Here is a 15,827-nt window from a genome sequence, read left to right on the forward strand (position 1 = left end):
CTTTTGGCTTAACCAATGCTCTTGCGACATTCAACCGGATGATGGACATGATTTTTCGAGAGTACATGCTATTTGTTGGCACTTTCTTTGACGGTATCATTGTTTTCTCCAAGAATGAGGTAGAACATAGAGATCATCTGCTTCAGTTCTTGCAGGTAGTACGAGATCACAAGTTAGTGATTAATGCAAAGAAAAGTGAATTTTTCCTACCAGAGATACACTTTTTGGGACACATTGTCTCAGCAGTTGGAGTGCAAATGGATCCCGCCAAGATAGAGACTATTCGTGATTGGCCCGATTTGAAGAATGTCCATGAAGTTAGAAGCTTCTTGGGACTGTGTTCGTACTACAGGCGGTTCATTCAAAAGTCTGCAGAGGTTGCTTCCCCTTTGCATATCTTGACACAGAAAGGAGTCCTTTTCTCGTGGGGACCCACAGAGGTGACTGCCTTTCAGACTTTCAAAGAGAAATTTACTACGGGACGAGTTTTGACTTTGCCGGACTTGCAGAAGTCTTTTGAAGTATATTGTGATGCTTGTGGTCGTAGTCTGGGTGCGGTCTTAATGCAAGAAGGCCATGTCATTGCTTACAAGAGTTGATTGTTCTCAAGGTCGGAAATGACAGCACAAATTTATGAGAAAGAGCTTTTGGCGGTTATCAATGCTCTTACTCAGTAGCGGCACTACCTACTCGGAGCGGATTTTACTGTCTTTACAGACTATCAGAGTTTACGCTACTTCTTGTCATGGAAGCAGCTATCGAAAAAGCAGATGCGGTGGGCAAACATCTTGTCACAGTTTACCTCCGGATTGTCCATGTGCAGAAACGGAAGGAGTTGGTGGCAAATACTTGTCCCGAAAGCCATTGGTTCTGGCTATTTCCGCGATACATCATAGGAACTTCGAGGATATGGTCGACCAGCATGCCAGAGATCCAGATTTTGCAGACGTTTTCACACGGATACAGGATGGGGAGACAGTAGCGGGATGAGAAAAACCATGTTGTGCGTTACACAGTGGTTGAGGGAAAAGGTTATGACCGAATGCCACTGTCCACCTTTTACGGGTCATCGCGGCATCGCTACCACTATGAAAGGGGTAGAGAGATACTTCTTTTGGCCGAGACTCAAGAACGTGGTCGAAGAGTTTGTGTGCAGTTGCTTGGTATTCCAGAAGGTCAAGTTTGACAGGCATAAAGCACAGGGAGGGTTACAGCCTTTGCCCATACCCACCCGCCCCTAGGAAAGTATTGCAATGGATTTCATCTTTGATCTCCCGAGAACACAGAGTGGTCACGATGGTATCTGGACTGTTATTGACAGATTTAGCAAGCAAGCTCATTTCATTCCAGTGAAGAAAACAGTCAAGCTGGATCAGCTAGCGAGACTGTTTGTGGACCAGGTCTTCAGATTACATGGCATGCCTGAGACGATTGTCTCCAACAGGGACCCCAGATTTACGAGTTTGTTTCGAAAGGCAATTTCGGAGAACATTGGCACGCGGTTGCAGTTCTCGTCATCGTTCCACCCGCAGACTGACGGGCAATCTGAGATTGCTAATTTAGTGATACTAGATTTATTAAAGTCTTATATCTCGGATCAGAAGATTACTTGGGAAAGGTTTTTACCTTTGGTGAAATATGCCTACAGAAACACGATTAACTCTTTGATGGGGAAGGTGCCATTTGAGATTCTTGAATTTGCTACAAAGGTTCCATCCTTCCTTAGCACGAAAGATAAGATTTCTCTATGAAGTCAACTTGTTCACGAGGAACTTGGTCCGGAAGGCTTTGCAGAACTTTCGGGAAAGAGAAAAAAAGGCAGCAGATCGCCATTGTCGCGATTTGAAATTGAAGGAGAATGATTGGGTGCTCTTACATTATGGGAAGGCACACTCGAGAAAGAAAAAAAAAGGGAAATGAGCGGCTTCTTTGAAAGCTTAGCATGAGATAGTTTGGACCTTTCTAGATTTTCCGAAAATATAAATGATATCTCCTTTGGACTGAAGCTGCCAGAATACTTGGAGGATTCACAATGTTTTTCATGTGAGTCTCTTAAAGCCTTTTGAAGGCGATGTGCCCAATGATGGGAAGCTAGATGTGCAACCCAATTTGGATGAAAACAAGCAGATACTCGTCCTAGAGCAGAAATTGGCATAGAAAGAAAGAAAGAAGGTAAAGCGAACTGACGGTTCTTGGTTAAATTCAAGACCTGCTCCGCAATGGATGCGAAGCGAATGGAGGAGGAAGACCTAGCAGATATTCCTCGGAATGTGAATCTTTACCTTGAAGCTTTTGGTTTAGCATAGTCTATCCAAAATGGAACCCAGAATTCAGCTTGGCCGGAGAACTGGTGCAGTGGGTTTGCACAAGAGAAGAGTTACTCCACTCCTTTGTCAACAGATGCCTCGATTTTTGAATACTAGAGTCACTGATGTCTCTGTGAGCTTCAAGGATACTGAGAGCTGACAGTATTCAATGACTTTATGAAATGGAATTCCGGAATATGAAACTGATTTGTTGTTGACTTGTTTGTAAGTGCAGGAACTAATAGACGAAATGATTGCAGTATTTTGGTCTAATTGATCTCGAATAGACATGGTTGCAATAGGGGTTAGTCAATCGGGCATCGATGAGGTCTTGACTGGATCTAGATGCGATTGCTAGCTACATTACCGATAAATCATAGTCTAAGATCCGAATGAATGTTGAATGTCATGTGATCTCCTGTGATATCTAGTGATGTCCTGTGATGTCGTGTGATGTGACTGTCGATTGGTACATGTGTTAGATGTGCGTTCCTAGTACGTAGGTACTAACAGTCAGTGTCTGCTAAGACGGTTTATGGCTTTTGTCTGTTTTGCAGGCGTAATCGAGGGCGATTACAATGCTTTCAAGAGAGGGGTATGTCACAAAGTGATGACGTGGCTGCCAGAAACTGTAATTCTGTTGAAACCCTAACCCTAAAACCAGAAACCCTAATTTTGTTGAAACCCTAACCCTAAAATCATAAACCATAATTTTTTTGAAACCCCAATCGTAAAATCAAAAACCCTAATTTTGCCCTAGCCCTAACCTTGATTTGCTGACATGGCAGGCTGACATGTGGTCTGCTATACGGACATCAACGTGATTTACGGAAAGCTAGACAACTTTTTGGCGTTGCTTTTTCTATGCAAATTGCTGAGAAAGAGAGAGAGAACCCTCTTTGCTTTATTTTAGCAAGAAAGGGAGAAAGAGAAAGCCTCTCTGCTTTATTTACTAAAAGAAAGAGAGAGGAAGAACTTTTGCTTTATTTTCAAAGCTTTTACTTGAAGCTTTTGATTTCAGCTTTTGGGGCTTTGCTTTTAGCAATCCTTGTAACTATAATATGTGAGCAGGCCTCTCACAACTCAGAGCATCTGGACGCAGAGTCTGAGTGTAAGCGCCTGCCCGCACTCTTGTACTTTGAACTCAGATTAATATGAAAAGAAATACCGAAAGGGGGGCCAGTCTTTGGGGCCAATATCTCTAGGCACAGAACTCTGTCGGGCCAGTGTCGAATAAAATTGTGAACTGTAAACTGTTTTGAAGTGGTTATTTGGTGCTGTCATGGTAGATTCTTGACTTGGAGTGTCCAAGTCTGTTACAATGCGTCTGTCGGGGCCCCACTGTCTCAAAGAAAGCCCCTGTCACTTTGTCACTCACCTGGGTCCACTGAGATGCCTGATGGTGAAAAGCAAACTCCTGGCGCCTCTCTTTGTGCGGGCAAGATCTGGTGAGCTTGCTGTAACTGCTCCTCTAACCAAGGACTGTTTGGATGCTGCTGCTGCATCCTCTGCAGGGAAGCAACACCTCTGCGGAGACGGTGCTCCTCCTCTCTCGCTACAACCAGGAAGGCCATAGACTCTTGGAGAAATAGCCGAGTAAGCTGAGCAAGTCGAGAGGTCACTATTTCAATAGGAGAGTCCTGCAAGTCTAAGCCCTTTGTCTAAAGAGTCACCACTAACTCTTCGAGCGTAGAGTCCAGCAAGACCCTCTCAGGGATGCAAAACATCGTGCTCCCCCTCCTCTATGTATCTGTTACTGTGAGGATCACTGGTGCATGGTCCGAAAAAGAAGTCCCAGGCAGAATGCAAACTGACCCACCCAAGTCACAGAAGTGGTCACTAGTGTAGAAGCGATCTATACGAGATAGATTCACCCCTCCCCCTCTACGGTCTGAACGAGAGAAGGCTAGGCTGTCAGGTGGCCTCACAAAACTAGAATGTTGCCACACATTTGAAACCCGCAGTCATACATAACCTCTCCCAAGCTGCCAACTCAACTCCATGCACAATAATATGGCTACCGCCAATCCTGTCAGAGGGGTCCTCCAACATGTTGAAGTCACCCCCAATGCACCATTGCTCTGCCTACGGGAGAGACTCTACAATGTGAGCCCAAAACTCTGCACGTGCACTCGCCACATTGGACGGTGTAGATGTTCAGGAAGCCCATGAGGCAACCTTGAACCTGCATAGTAATCCACTGAGCCCTGCCTGGCACAATAATCACTCTGCCCATAATGGCCTACTGCAAATAGTCTGCAATAGTCATACATATCCCACCCTGGATGCCTCCAGGTCCAAATGCAGATGACCAAAACGTCTCATAGCGACCACGCAAAATCTGACCACAGCGTCGAAGACGGCTCTCACAAAGATGATGCTCCTGTAGCATAAGAATGTCAATCTCACCACCCACAAGGCATCTGTGAAGCTCCTGATGCAGTCGACCCCTCTGACACTGAAACTGGGGCCCTCCTAATCTCTGTACATTCCATGAGATGATCCTCATGGAGTCGGTGAGAGAAAACAGATGCTGCTGCAACAGCCAACCTCGCTATCTTTGAGGCCGGTTTGGATGGGGAGTAATCCGCATCCAAACGACCTCTAGACAAGCGCGAAAGAAGTGACTGTCTCGCCTAGGCCCAAGCCAAGTGTGCAGCCGAAGGGCTACATCCTCTGTCCAAGAATCCTATGCACAAATACATAACAAGGGCTCTGAGTGTTCGCAAACAAATGCACCGCAATGTGCCCGCAACCCCCTGCATCCGGAGGCGTCACGCTGAACTTGGCAAGAGGCCAAAGTGTCTACACCAAATCTGTCACCCCTAAGTCCCCTGTGTGGTGTGAGAACTCAGTAGCCTGAATTTGGAGCCAGTCAAGGACTGTGTGCTGGGTCCACTCTGTGAGATCCCTACCACATAGCGGAAAGTAGAACCCACCGCTGTGTTGAGAGCCTCAATGCCTCTAGCTGCAAGAAAGAGGACGTGGACTTGAAAGCTAGCCTCCTCCAGGTCAGGAGAAGAGTCCTAGAAGCTGAGTGAAGCAATAGTCGAAGAAGTCCCAGCGTTTGCGAATATCGAAGCTAGTCAAACCTCTAAGGACTGTTGCAAAGGGAGAAGTCTGCACCAAAAAAGTAGGCCACTTGGATGTACCTTTATCTGGAGGTCTAAATAGCTCTAATGTGCACAAATCGAATAGTTTCTTAGTTTCATTGAATTGAAATCACTTAGAAAACCCACCCACTGAGCAGATATCATGAGAGCCCGTGTAACAGAAGGCACCGCATGCCAACTGGAAAAAGCAAACTTTTAGCACTCCAAAAAAAAAACTGAACTGAAAGAAAAAGAGAGAGAGAGAGAGAGAGAGAGAGAGAGAGAGAGAGAGAGAGAGAGAGAGATTGCACACGAGATACGAAGTGGCGGAGTTCCACTGCAAGACTGGAATGGCCCTAAATTGTCCTTTTCGATATTTCTTTATATTGCGCCAATAGGTTACAACGTTGTGGCTCTGCTTTTCTTCTCTCGGGGGTAGAATGCTAGAGAGAGAGAGAGAGAGAGAGAGAGAGAGAGAGAGAGAGAGAGAGGGAACCCATGACACGTATTTGAAGGCCCGAGGTCTCACCAAAAGCAGTTACCTAGAAAAGCACTTGACCCAAAAGCATCAAGCCCAAAATCTGGTGACCCAAAAGTTGTCAGCGGATTTACGAAAATTCGTATACCTTGTCAACTCAAAATCCGGGACGTGTGTACACCCTACCATGTTATCAGTTTTATGCTATTTGTATGCTGGGAAGTTTTTTTAGGGTTTTAGGCTCCTCAACCACTGATTTGCAAGTTGTTAGGGTAAGAATTTTTAATTCTAACCCATTTTGTCTTTAGGCCGCACGGCCAGTCTTTGGTAAGTTGGTAAGTTCTTCTTCTTCTTTTTCTGCTTCTACTAGGGTTTAGGCCCCTCGGCCGAGATCTGTAGGCTAGTTAGGGGTACGTTCAAGAAGTATTTACCCTCTTCGTCTTCACTGGTTGGTACATCAGTAGTTTGTGACAGCCTATAGACGCGCGAGAGCACCAGGATAGAAGGCCCAGATAGTATATCATAGGGCCATGCGAGAGATTCAACTACGACATGAGTAGACCAGACTGAGGGAGATAGAGTGGGCTTTCTTAAATCCCACTACTATGCTATGCGGGCTCTACCATCCCTACCCACCTATGCATGTCATACTTGCCCCCATTTGGGTACCCGATGAAGCTAGCTAGTGGCTAATCTTTTCCAAATTATGGTTGTACTCCCCTATGCATATAGCCCCACACCTCCCTTTCATTCCTCGTGCACACGTTTACATACACACATGTCATTCTGTTTTATTATGTTGTAGGTTTATTTTCAGCACTTCGTCCTTTTTTCTGGATAGCTAGAGGACACACATGTACATTGTTTAATCTCATAGGTCGACTTCGGCCTCTGAAAGACGTTAATAAAGCTCTCTCTCTCTCTCTCTCTCTCTCTCTCTCTCTCTCTCTCTCTCTCTCTCTCTCTCTCTCTCTCTCAGCCGTGCCCTAGCTCCCTCAGCCTCCCGCTTACATAGTCCCTCCCTGGGCTAGGGCAGCCCTGCGGGGGGGTGTTAACCATCAGCTTCGCCCTCCCCTCCCCAGCCCACGACCTTCAGCCATCGCCTTGCCGACCTGCAGTTGCTATGCCTTACTCTGCCGACCTCGACCCAACTGTGTGTTGCTGCTCTCCCTCACCCTGCTGACCTCGACCTCGACCCAACTATGTGTTGATGCTCTGTCGACCTTGACCTCGACCCAACTGTGTGTTGATGCTCTGCCTACCTCGACCCAACTGCCTTTTGTGTCGAATCTCTGTGAATCGGAGATTCCCACAGAAGCTTGAGCCTCATAACACAGGAATACCACAACCTTTTGGTTCGACTCCCTGTGAATCGGTGCCTGCAGACTTTGATGTGCCTCTTACACAGAAGCAGACTCCCATATAAGCTTGGCATTAAGGAGCTTCTTAACACAGAAACAACTTTCCATAGGAAAGATGACGACCCCGAAGACCCTTGCGAAAACATGGCCGAGTTTTGCCGCCATTTTAGCAGCTCCAAACAAATCCGATGGAATCGAGCGCCTCCAAGCAGCCCTTGATCGGGTCATGGAAGAGAATCGCGACCTCAAAGCTCGCCTTAGCAAGCTCGAGGCACAATTCTATTCCATGGTCGATCTCGCCATCAACAAAGTGAAAGAAGTCGAAGCCAAGGCCATCGAAACCCACTCGGAAACAATTGCGAAGGTGAAGACGTGTGTGACAGCAGATCTTCGAGAACGACGACTCCAAGAAGAAAATGCCCTCAAGGTCCGCATTGGTGGGCTACCTCAAGCATGGGATACGACCGAGAATGACTTCTCGGTGCGCATCAATTTCCTCAACGAAACTCTCCAGCCGATCAAGCTCGAGTACAACGCAATAGATTGTATCACTTTGAGTGCCCCTGACAAGCCCATACAAGTGGACACGCCATCCTTGAATTCAAAAGTCGAGAAGGTTGGCTCAAGCATCTTCAACAATCACATCTTCTCAAAGATACCAAGTTTTGGATTGCAGAAGAACTCACTCCGCTACTACTCAAACACAAAGTGAAGAGCTCAAGAAGGTACATGAAGCCCGCAAACAAGGCAAATGGGCAATCTATCGAGGCGGTAAAGCTATCATCTAGGAGTCTCGAAATCCCAAATCGGCTCTCCCCACAGCTGACCCCCCCTAGGCTTCTATTTTCTTCTCTCATCTTCCTAACGGACCCTCAATCCTTAACTGATATGTATCGTCATCTTTTGCTTAATGCGCAACCTTTGTAATGTGTGCTTTTGGTCCCATAGGTCATATTTGACCTCCGTGGACTATAATTCAATCTATCTATCTATCTCTCGCTCTCCTACGACGTTAAAATACTCTTCTTCTTCGCTCTCGCTCTCGCTAGTTTGGCCATTTTCTAGTGAAGCTACATAGACAATGTTGGCATCCGTAGAGGCACTATAGGATGGGAAACAATCACAACTTACGGACTTCTTCCAAAAGACCACAACCCTAATGCCACCCACCACATAGACTCAGAGAGGGGTCACCCTATAGTAGGTTGAGACGGTCAGAGCTAGGAGACGCCGCCGAGCTCCAAGGTACATAGCTTCAAGACTCCATCGCATGCAGATCTAGGAGATCGAGCTCGCCACCACCAGGCAGCCCAAAAGAGATATGCATTGATTCCTGCAGAGACGGGCTTCCCCGTCCCCCGTTCCCCGGTCCGGAATGCGTCCCTTGTGACTATGTCTAGACGACCCCGAGGGAGGAGAGGAGCTACACAATTTCGAAGGAGGCTATGGCAAAAGATTCAAGGCATACTCTTTCGTCGTCCAGAGTGCAGATGAAGATGGATCTCTACTCCCCTCCCATATTGTCTTCACATTGTACTGCTTAGTTTAGGCTCCCGCAGTATTTATATTTTGTTATCCTAGTTTAATTTATTTTGTTAATCTGACTTTGTATCAGATACACCGCATTGTAAGTTTCTGGTCTCATAGGTCACTTTGGCCTTTTGAAGACGTTAATATAACATTTCATTTCATTTCTCTCTCTCTCTCTCTCTCTCTCTCTCTCTATCTCACACACACACACACACACACATTCACATAGTCCCAGCTTGTAACAGAAGTATTTTTGTTCTACTTTCTTTTGTACCCAGACATGGTATCAGATTCACTATTTTGTAACAAATTGGTCTCATAGGTCATTTTGGCCTTTTGAAGACGTTAATATAACATTTCATTTCATTTCATCTCTCTCTCTCTCTCTCTCTCTCTCTCTCTCTCTCTCTCTCTCTCTCTCTCTCTCTCCAAGTACACCCTTCTCCAGTCCCATCATCTCGGCTGGGAGAAAATCCTTTGCATCTGTGTTGGATACCCCAAAAAAACTGCCCGGCGTACGAGCCTCGGATTGGGATGCCCTCCAAGCACAAATCGAGGCGTTACAAGAGGAGAACCTCCTTCTTCAACAACGCCTAGATACAGTTGAAGCACGTCTCACGAACCTCGAACAGAAGCACTACACCCCCGAAGGAGAGATGGAGGCAAAGACCTTAACACCGTCCAAGGACAGGTTCAAAAGATCACCACAAGTCTTCCATCCCAAATCAAAACTCATATTAACAAGGAGATACGCGAGTTCAAACGCCAAGATGTTGCACCCCTCAACCTACGGATTGGAGGACTGCCTCAAGAGTGGTACATTTCACGCTTGAGTACGTCAGCTTGCTATTTTAATGCCAACAGTCAAGTTGGATTCAATGCTCGACACATCGCAGGTTCAGTCCATAGCCTCACATGTCACCAAAAATGGTGGCTCTCATGGAATCATAACATTCAAGTCCAAAAAATAGCCCGTGATACTTGTTGTACCAATCAAAGAATCCCAAAGACACCGAGTTTTGGTTTGCAGAGGACTTGACTCCTTTGCAACTCCAATGTAAGAGAGAAGAACTTACCAAGGTCCGTGAAGCCAGAGCAGTTGGGAAATGTGCAATCTACCTTGGAGGACGTGCAATCATTGAGAACTTTCGGTCTACCAAGACAGTCCCTAATGATACCACATAATTAGTAGTTTTTCTTATGTTTGTAAAATGGAGTTAGACACTGCCACTAAGTCCGTCTAGTAGATGGCTAGTGGTAAGACCTCTCCATCATAGGTTGTGGACGCCGCCCTCTCCCACGAGAAGAGGAGGCACTTTCCACCTCCTCTTCTAGAGAGGAGAACGATTTTGTATGCATCTTTGGTCCCATGGGTCATATGTCACCTCAGTGACGATAATGAATCTCTCTCTCTCTCTCTCTCTCTCTCTCTCTCTCTCTCTCTCTCAAGTGGGTGTCCTTGTATCTGGGCCTCGTCATAAAACCATCCTCTGTAAGCTGGAGGAGATGCTCTCTATAGAAAGCCATCTTCGTGCTCAGCTCCTACGCTGGCTGTATCCATGTCCTCTCGATGTCTAGCTGAGTCTAAGTCCTGGCGAATGAGCCTGGTGATCTCGGACTGTGTAAGAGTCAGAGAGGGCGCATCTAGTGAGTAGTGGAAGGGAGGCAATCTGTCTATGCTGAGCCTATGTGCCGGAAACCATGATGTCATCTCCTCATACCAGCATGCTGTATCTCCCTGCATGGCTAACTGTCGAGAGGACTCAAGTGCAAGGCGTGCATATCTGTCTCTGGGAAGTTCCCACATGCGGTGTATGAAGGAGACAGATCAGGTGAGCGCCTCAACCACTAGTGGGGGGGCAGCTAGCTCTGCTCGTACAATAGCATGTGATACTAAAGCCTTGGCTCTAATGAGCCGCGAGATCATAGAGACCAGAGGCTTATCCATGTCCCCCCATCCATCACTGCGGCCTGTCCTCCCGTGATGATCTAGTGAAGGTCCCCAAATCTCAGCTCCATAAAGCAATGCAGAAGCCACCAAAGTGTCAAAGAGCCAGAGCTTCGTCCGAGGCTCCTGAAACTGAACCTGTGAACACATCTTTCCAATCTACCCAATGCTGCATGGGCTCTGGTCAATCTAGTCTCTGCTGCCCTCCTCAATGAAAATGCTGGCCCACTAAATACCACTCCAAGGTAAGTGTAAGCGTCTGTATACTCCACCTTCTGCTGGCCGTATGTGAATGCTGGCGCTGACCTCCTGATCCACTGTGGGGTGGTATTAAATACCATGACCTTGGTTTTACCAATGTTGACGGACAACCCACTTTCTTGGGCAAACCTATGCAAAGCATCCAAGTGACGTTGCATCCCCTCCGGAGAGTCGGAGATCAACACAATATCATCAGCATATAACAATAGTGGGATCCATGTCCCTGCCAGCTGTGCACCTCTATCACCATCTCTCTCAATGTAGTCAAAAACCTCATCCACATACATACCAAATAGAGTAGCAGAGAGCAGGCAGCCTGCTTCACCCCAATAGTGGAGTAGACCGGTGTGGATAGACCCTCTGGGGTGTGTACATGCCCTACTACTGACCTGTATAATGCCATGACCTCCCAAATGAGCTCTGTGGGTACTCCCATCTGCTGTAATCTGCGCATCAATCTAGCTCTGGGCACTGTGTCAAATGCTTTGCGGAAATCCACCAGCTGCGGATCGAGACTGGGAGATATAGCCGAGTACTAGCAGAGGCCAGGCCATGCCCCCTGTGTGTCATCGAGCCTGAGACAGAGTTGCACTACACATGCCACTGCCCCGTCTACTACGAGATACGAGGCTGCTTCCATTGCTTGTTCAGAGTGGGCTTTGGACCATTCTCTAGAGTCATGTGGTATGATGATCAGAGATGCCTGGGGTTGTTTTTGCTCGAGCTGTGCAGACACAGAGAGAGCCTAATGAGAGGAGAGGCTAGCCAGTCTTAGAGACAGATCACAGACTCCTTTAGAGCTGCCACTGGACACCCGAAGGAGTTACTACCGCAGCAAAGCTCGTCGCCTCACACCAGAGGCACACTGATCGGCCGAGCGACTAAGCTGGGGATATCCAAACGCCCACGACTACGGAGGACTACACAGCATCGACGGAGGCTGCATCAGAGGATTCGGATCACTTTGGCTCGACATGCACGACGCCCGGTCAGACTAGTGACCATGGAGGAGATTGATGAGATCCGCCAGCGACCGATGCTGGATCCCTTGTGATCTAGCTATCCCAGCTAGCTGTTTAGCTGCTTAGTTCACACCTAGCAGTTCAGGATTCCATAGTATTTTATTTTGTCATTTTGTCATTTCTGTCATTCTATCATTTTGTCATCTTGTTACTCTGACTTTGTATCAGATCCACCACATTGTAACTTTCTGGTCTCATAGGTCACTCTGGCCTTTTGAAGACGTTAATATAACATTTCATTTCATCTCTCTCTCTCTCTCTCTCTCTCTCTCTCTCTCTCTCTCTCTCTCTCTCTCTCGTTTTCAAGCTGCTAGGAAATTTTCCTATGTCTGACATTTTTTTGCATTGTATGGGCTTTATGACATTTTTTAAGGAGTATGTTAATTCTATTGCTTGTGCAAAAGTGATTGTGATTGAAAGTTGTTTTCAAGCGACTGTATTTCTTTTTTTTTCCTCGTATCTAAAAAATTATTCTCTGATGGTTATTTGTTTATGCAATGTATGACAAACCACAGCTGCCCCTTCTGTCGCAAGGTACATGTCCCTCAAATGCAACCTCATCATGCCAAAAGAGACTGACATCCTTATGGAAATATTTGCTATACTAATTTGATTGCACAACAGGTTCGAGAAATTGTGTCTATTTTGGACCTGGATGTGCTGTACTATCCTTGCCCTAAAGATGGCCCCAACTTTAGACCTAAAGCTATTCAGCTCGGTGGCAAGAAGCAGTTTCCTTATATGGTAAGGTCAACTTGGAGGCTGGTTCACCTCTTATTGTGCATCTGGTTTTGTTGGTTTTTCAGTCATATGGATCCTGACTGTCATCTGGAGATAGGTGGACCCCAATACAGGAGTCTCGATGTATGAATCGGATGAGATTATCAAGTACCTAGTGGAGAAGTATGGTACTGTTTCTTTACTCTTCTCTTGTTCTCTAAAATCAAGTGGGTTCTGTGGGTCTTTCATGATGCACCATTGTGTCATGTGGAAATGTGTGAGATTCTGTGGGTCTTTCATGATGCACCATTGTGTCATGTGGAAATGTGTGAGAGTCTTTCTAGCATATTTAGTGCACTTACAATGTCCGACGGACTTGCTGATGGAAGGTGTTGCAATCTATCTGTCGATTGAAAGAATATGACTAGCCTCAAGCTATTACACTTTCCCCAGAATACATAATGCAACAAATCCTTAGGCACCATGGGATTAAAATTCCTCCCTGCAGCAGGTTGAGCTCTTATTGACACTTCGACAGGTGCTAGCAAGTAAGATAGTTTTGCACAATGAGCTTTGAATGAGCCCCTCAATGTAGGTAGGAAGATTGTGGACTTAAAAACCTTAAAATTTTTTATTTTCAATGAGGACAAGCGTGCTCTTCTTACTAAATCAAAGTACAAGTGTTTTTAACGATTCTTGTTCTGCACATGTACTCTCGTGTATGGAATCCTCCGTATGCACATCCGGTGAGAGGCTTTTGACTTCTTGAAGTAGGTTTTGCAGGTAACATACATAAGAGGGAAATTTTTTGTTTGTGCTAGATGGATGGCATCCATTGCAAAAACCTTTCCAGTGGTTTCTTATAGCTCATGAACAGCGGGCAGAATTAGAAGCACCACCAGCCTCTCTCTCTCTCTCTCTCTCTCTCTCTCTCTCTCCATTTTCTCAAGATTTCATGGTGGGCACTAGGCTAGTTGGAGTTGCAGTTGATCATGCTATCTTATCTTTCACTCTCATGTTTGAGTTCAGCACAGTTCCATTAGGAGGACTCGTCTTCAGATAGTTCGGACTCTGACGACAACAACTTTTACGCAAAGAAGAAGAATTTTTATAAAGCCAACCAGTATGACTTTCTGGAAGATAAAAGCAAGAAAGTCCAAGAGTTTAAGGAGGGTGGACAATCAATTAAATTTGACACGTTTTCTGGTTATAGAGATGCTTCGAAGGCTTTGTCTTTCATACAACAGGTTGACATAGCTTTCTCTGGAGGGCGTTACTCAGAGCACTCCAAGATTCGGAGGGCTGTTTCTTACTTCAAGGGAAATGCTCGCACTTGGTGGTCCACGCTTCTATTGAACAAGACAGTGCCAGTTAAATGGCTGAAATTAAAAGGCTTTTTATTTCTGCTTGGCTGAATCGAGAGTACGAACGCGACATACGAACTGCTTGGAACCATCTTCGGATGACCAAGAAGGATACATTGAACGCTTATTGCCAGAGATTCTAGAGCTCTTTTCTACCACCCTCTTCATTTAAGAAGATCTCGTTCAAAGAACAAATTGAGCGGTTTACCTGGGGAATTCCTACAGAGATCCGAGATCACTGCTTAGAGCAAAAGTCACATTCCATTCACGAACTGACGAGTCATGTGAAACGGGGTTTTTCCATTCATTCAGGCAATTTGACTTACCCCACAGATGAGATCATGATGCAGAGAACCGAACAGACTTCGGAAAATGAAAGTGGAAAGAAGAAGAGCACCCCAGAAACTAGAGAAAAGTATGCACGACCCGAGCTCACTCGTCAAGAGAGAATCAGCTATATCAGAGAGGGGAAGTGTTTTGAATGCGGGGAAACTGGGCATATCTCTGCGAAGTGCCCTAACAAGGCACCGAATGAACAGGATGAAGAAAGACGAGAAAGTTCCAAAGCAGCTGAGGGACGTGGCAGAAAAGGCAGATAACAGAACTAGTACCTCATTGCGTGGTCCGCACATGTTCGGGACACATTGTCTCAGCAGTAGGATTGCAGATGGACCCGGCCAAGATAGACACTATCCGTGATTGGCCCGAATTGAAGAATGTCCATGAAGTTAGAAGCTTCTTAGGATTATGTTCTTCCTACTGACGGTTCATCAGAAAGTTTGCACAGGTTCTTTGCATTTGTCGACATTGAAAGGAGTCCTTTTCTCGTGGGGATCCACAAAAGTGACTGCCTTTCAGGAATTGAAACAGAATTTGACTACAGGACCAGTTTTTGACTTTGCCGGATTTGCAGAAGTCGTTTAAATTATATTGTGATACTTGTGGTCGTAGTCTGGATGCGGTCTTAATGCAACAAGGCCAATGTCATTGCCTATTAGAGCCGATTGTTTTCAAGGCCGGAATTGACAGTATAGATATGTCAGAAAGAGCTTTTGGCGGCTATCCATGCTCTTATTTAGTGGCCACATTACCTACTCGGAGCCGATTTTACATTTTCACAGATGATGGGAGTTTACTCTACTTCTTGTCACAGAAGCAGCTATCGGAAAAGCAGATGTGGTGGACAAACATCTTGTCATAGTTTACTTCCGGATTGTCCATGTGCAGGGACAGAAGAAATTGGTGGCAAATACTTTGTCCCCAAAGCCGTTGGTTTTGGCTATTTCCGGGATACATCATAGAAACGTCGAGGATATGGTCAGTCAGTACGCCACAAATACAGATTTTGCAGATGTATTCAGTCGAATACAGAAAGGGGAGATAGTAGCGGACTATTCCATTCGGGATGGCTACTTGATGAAGAAAACCATGTTGTGCGTTACAAGGCCGTTGAGGGAAAAGATTTTAACCGAATGGCACTGTCCGCCTTTTACGGGTCACCGCGGCATTGCTACCACCTTGAAAGGGATAGAGAGATACTTCTTTTGGCCAAGACTCAAGAAGGATATGGACAAGTTTGTGCGCAGTTGCTTGGTATGCCAGAAGGTCAAGTTTGACAGACATAAAGCACAGGGATTGTTACAGCCTTTACCCATACCCACCCGCCCCTGGGAAAGTATTGCAATGGATTTCATCTCCCAAGAACACAGTGTGGGCACGATTGTTTATTGCCCAGGTCTTCAGAT

General features: G+C 46.0%; 1 protein-coding gene across 1 annotated transcript in view; it reads left to right on the forward strand.

Moving 5' to 3' along the window:
* Positions 1-15,827, forward strand: part of LOC147434889 (Thioredoxin family protein) — a 133,707-nt gene that overhangs the window by 104,008 nt on the left and 13,872 nt on the right. The window contains exons 4-6 of the mRNA XM_086491280.1: positions 12,514-12,532; positions 12,623-12,742; positions 12,837-12,906. Of these exons, the coding sequence (XP_086347406.1) occupies positions 12,514-12,532; positions 12,623-12,742; positions 12,837-12,906 (209 nt within the window). The remainder of the gene's footprint in view (positions 1-12,513; positions 12,533-12,622; positions 12,743-12,836; positions 12,907-15,827) is intronic.

The sequence above is a fragment of the Adiantum capillus-veneris genome, chromosome 19 (genome assembly GCF_014529385.1).
Source record: "Adiantum capillus-veneris isolate H3 chromosome 19, ASM1452938v2, whole genome shotgun sequence".
Taxonomy (NCBI): domain Eukaryota; kingdom Viridiplantae; phylum Streptophyta; class Polypodiopsida; order Polypodiales; family Pteridaceae; genus Adiantum; species Adiantum capillus-veneris.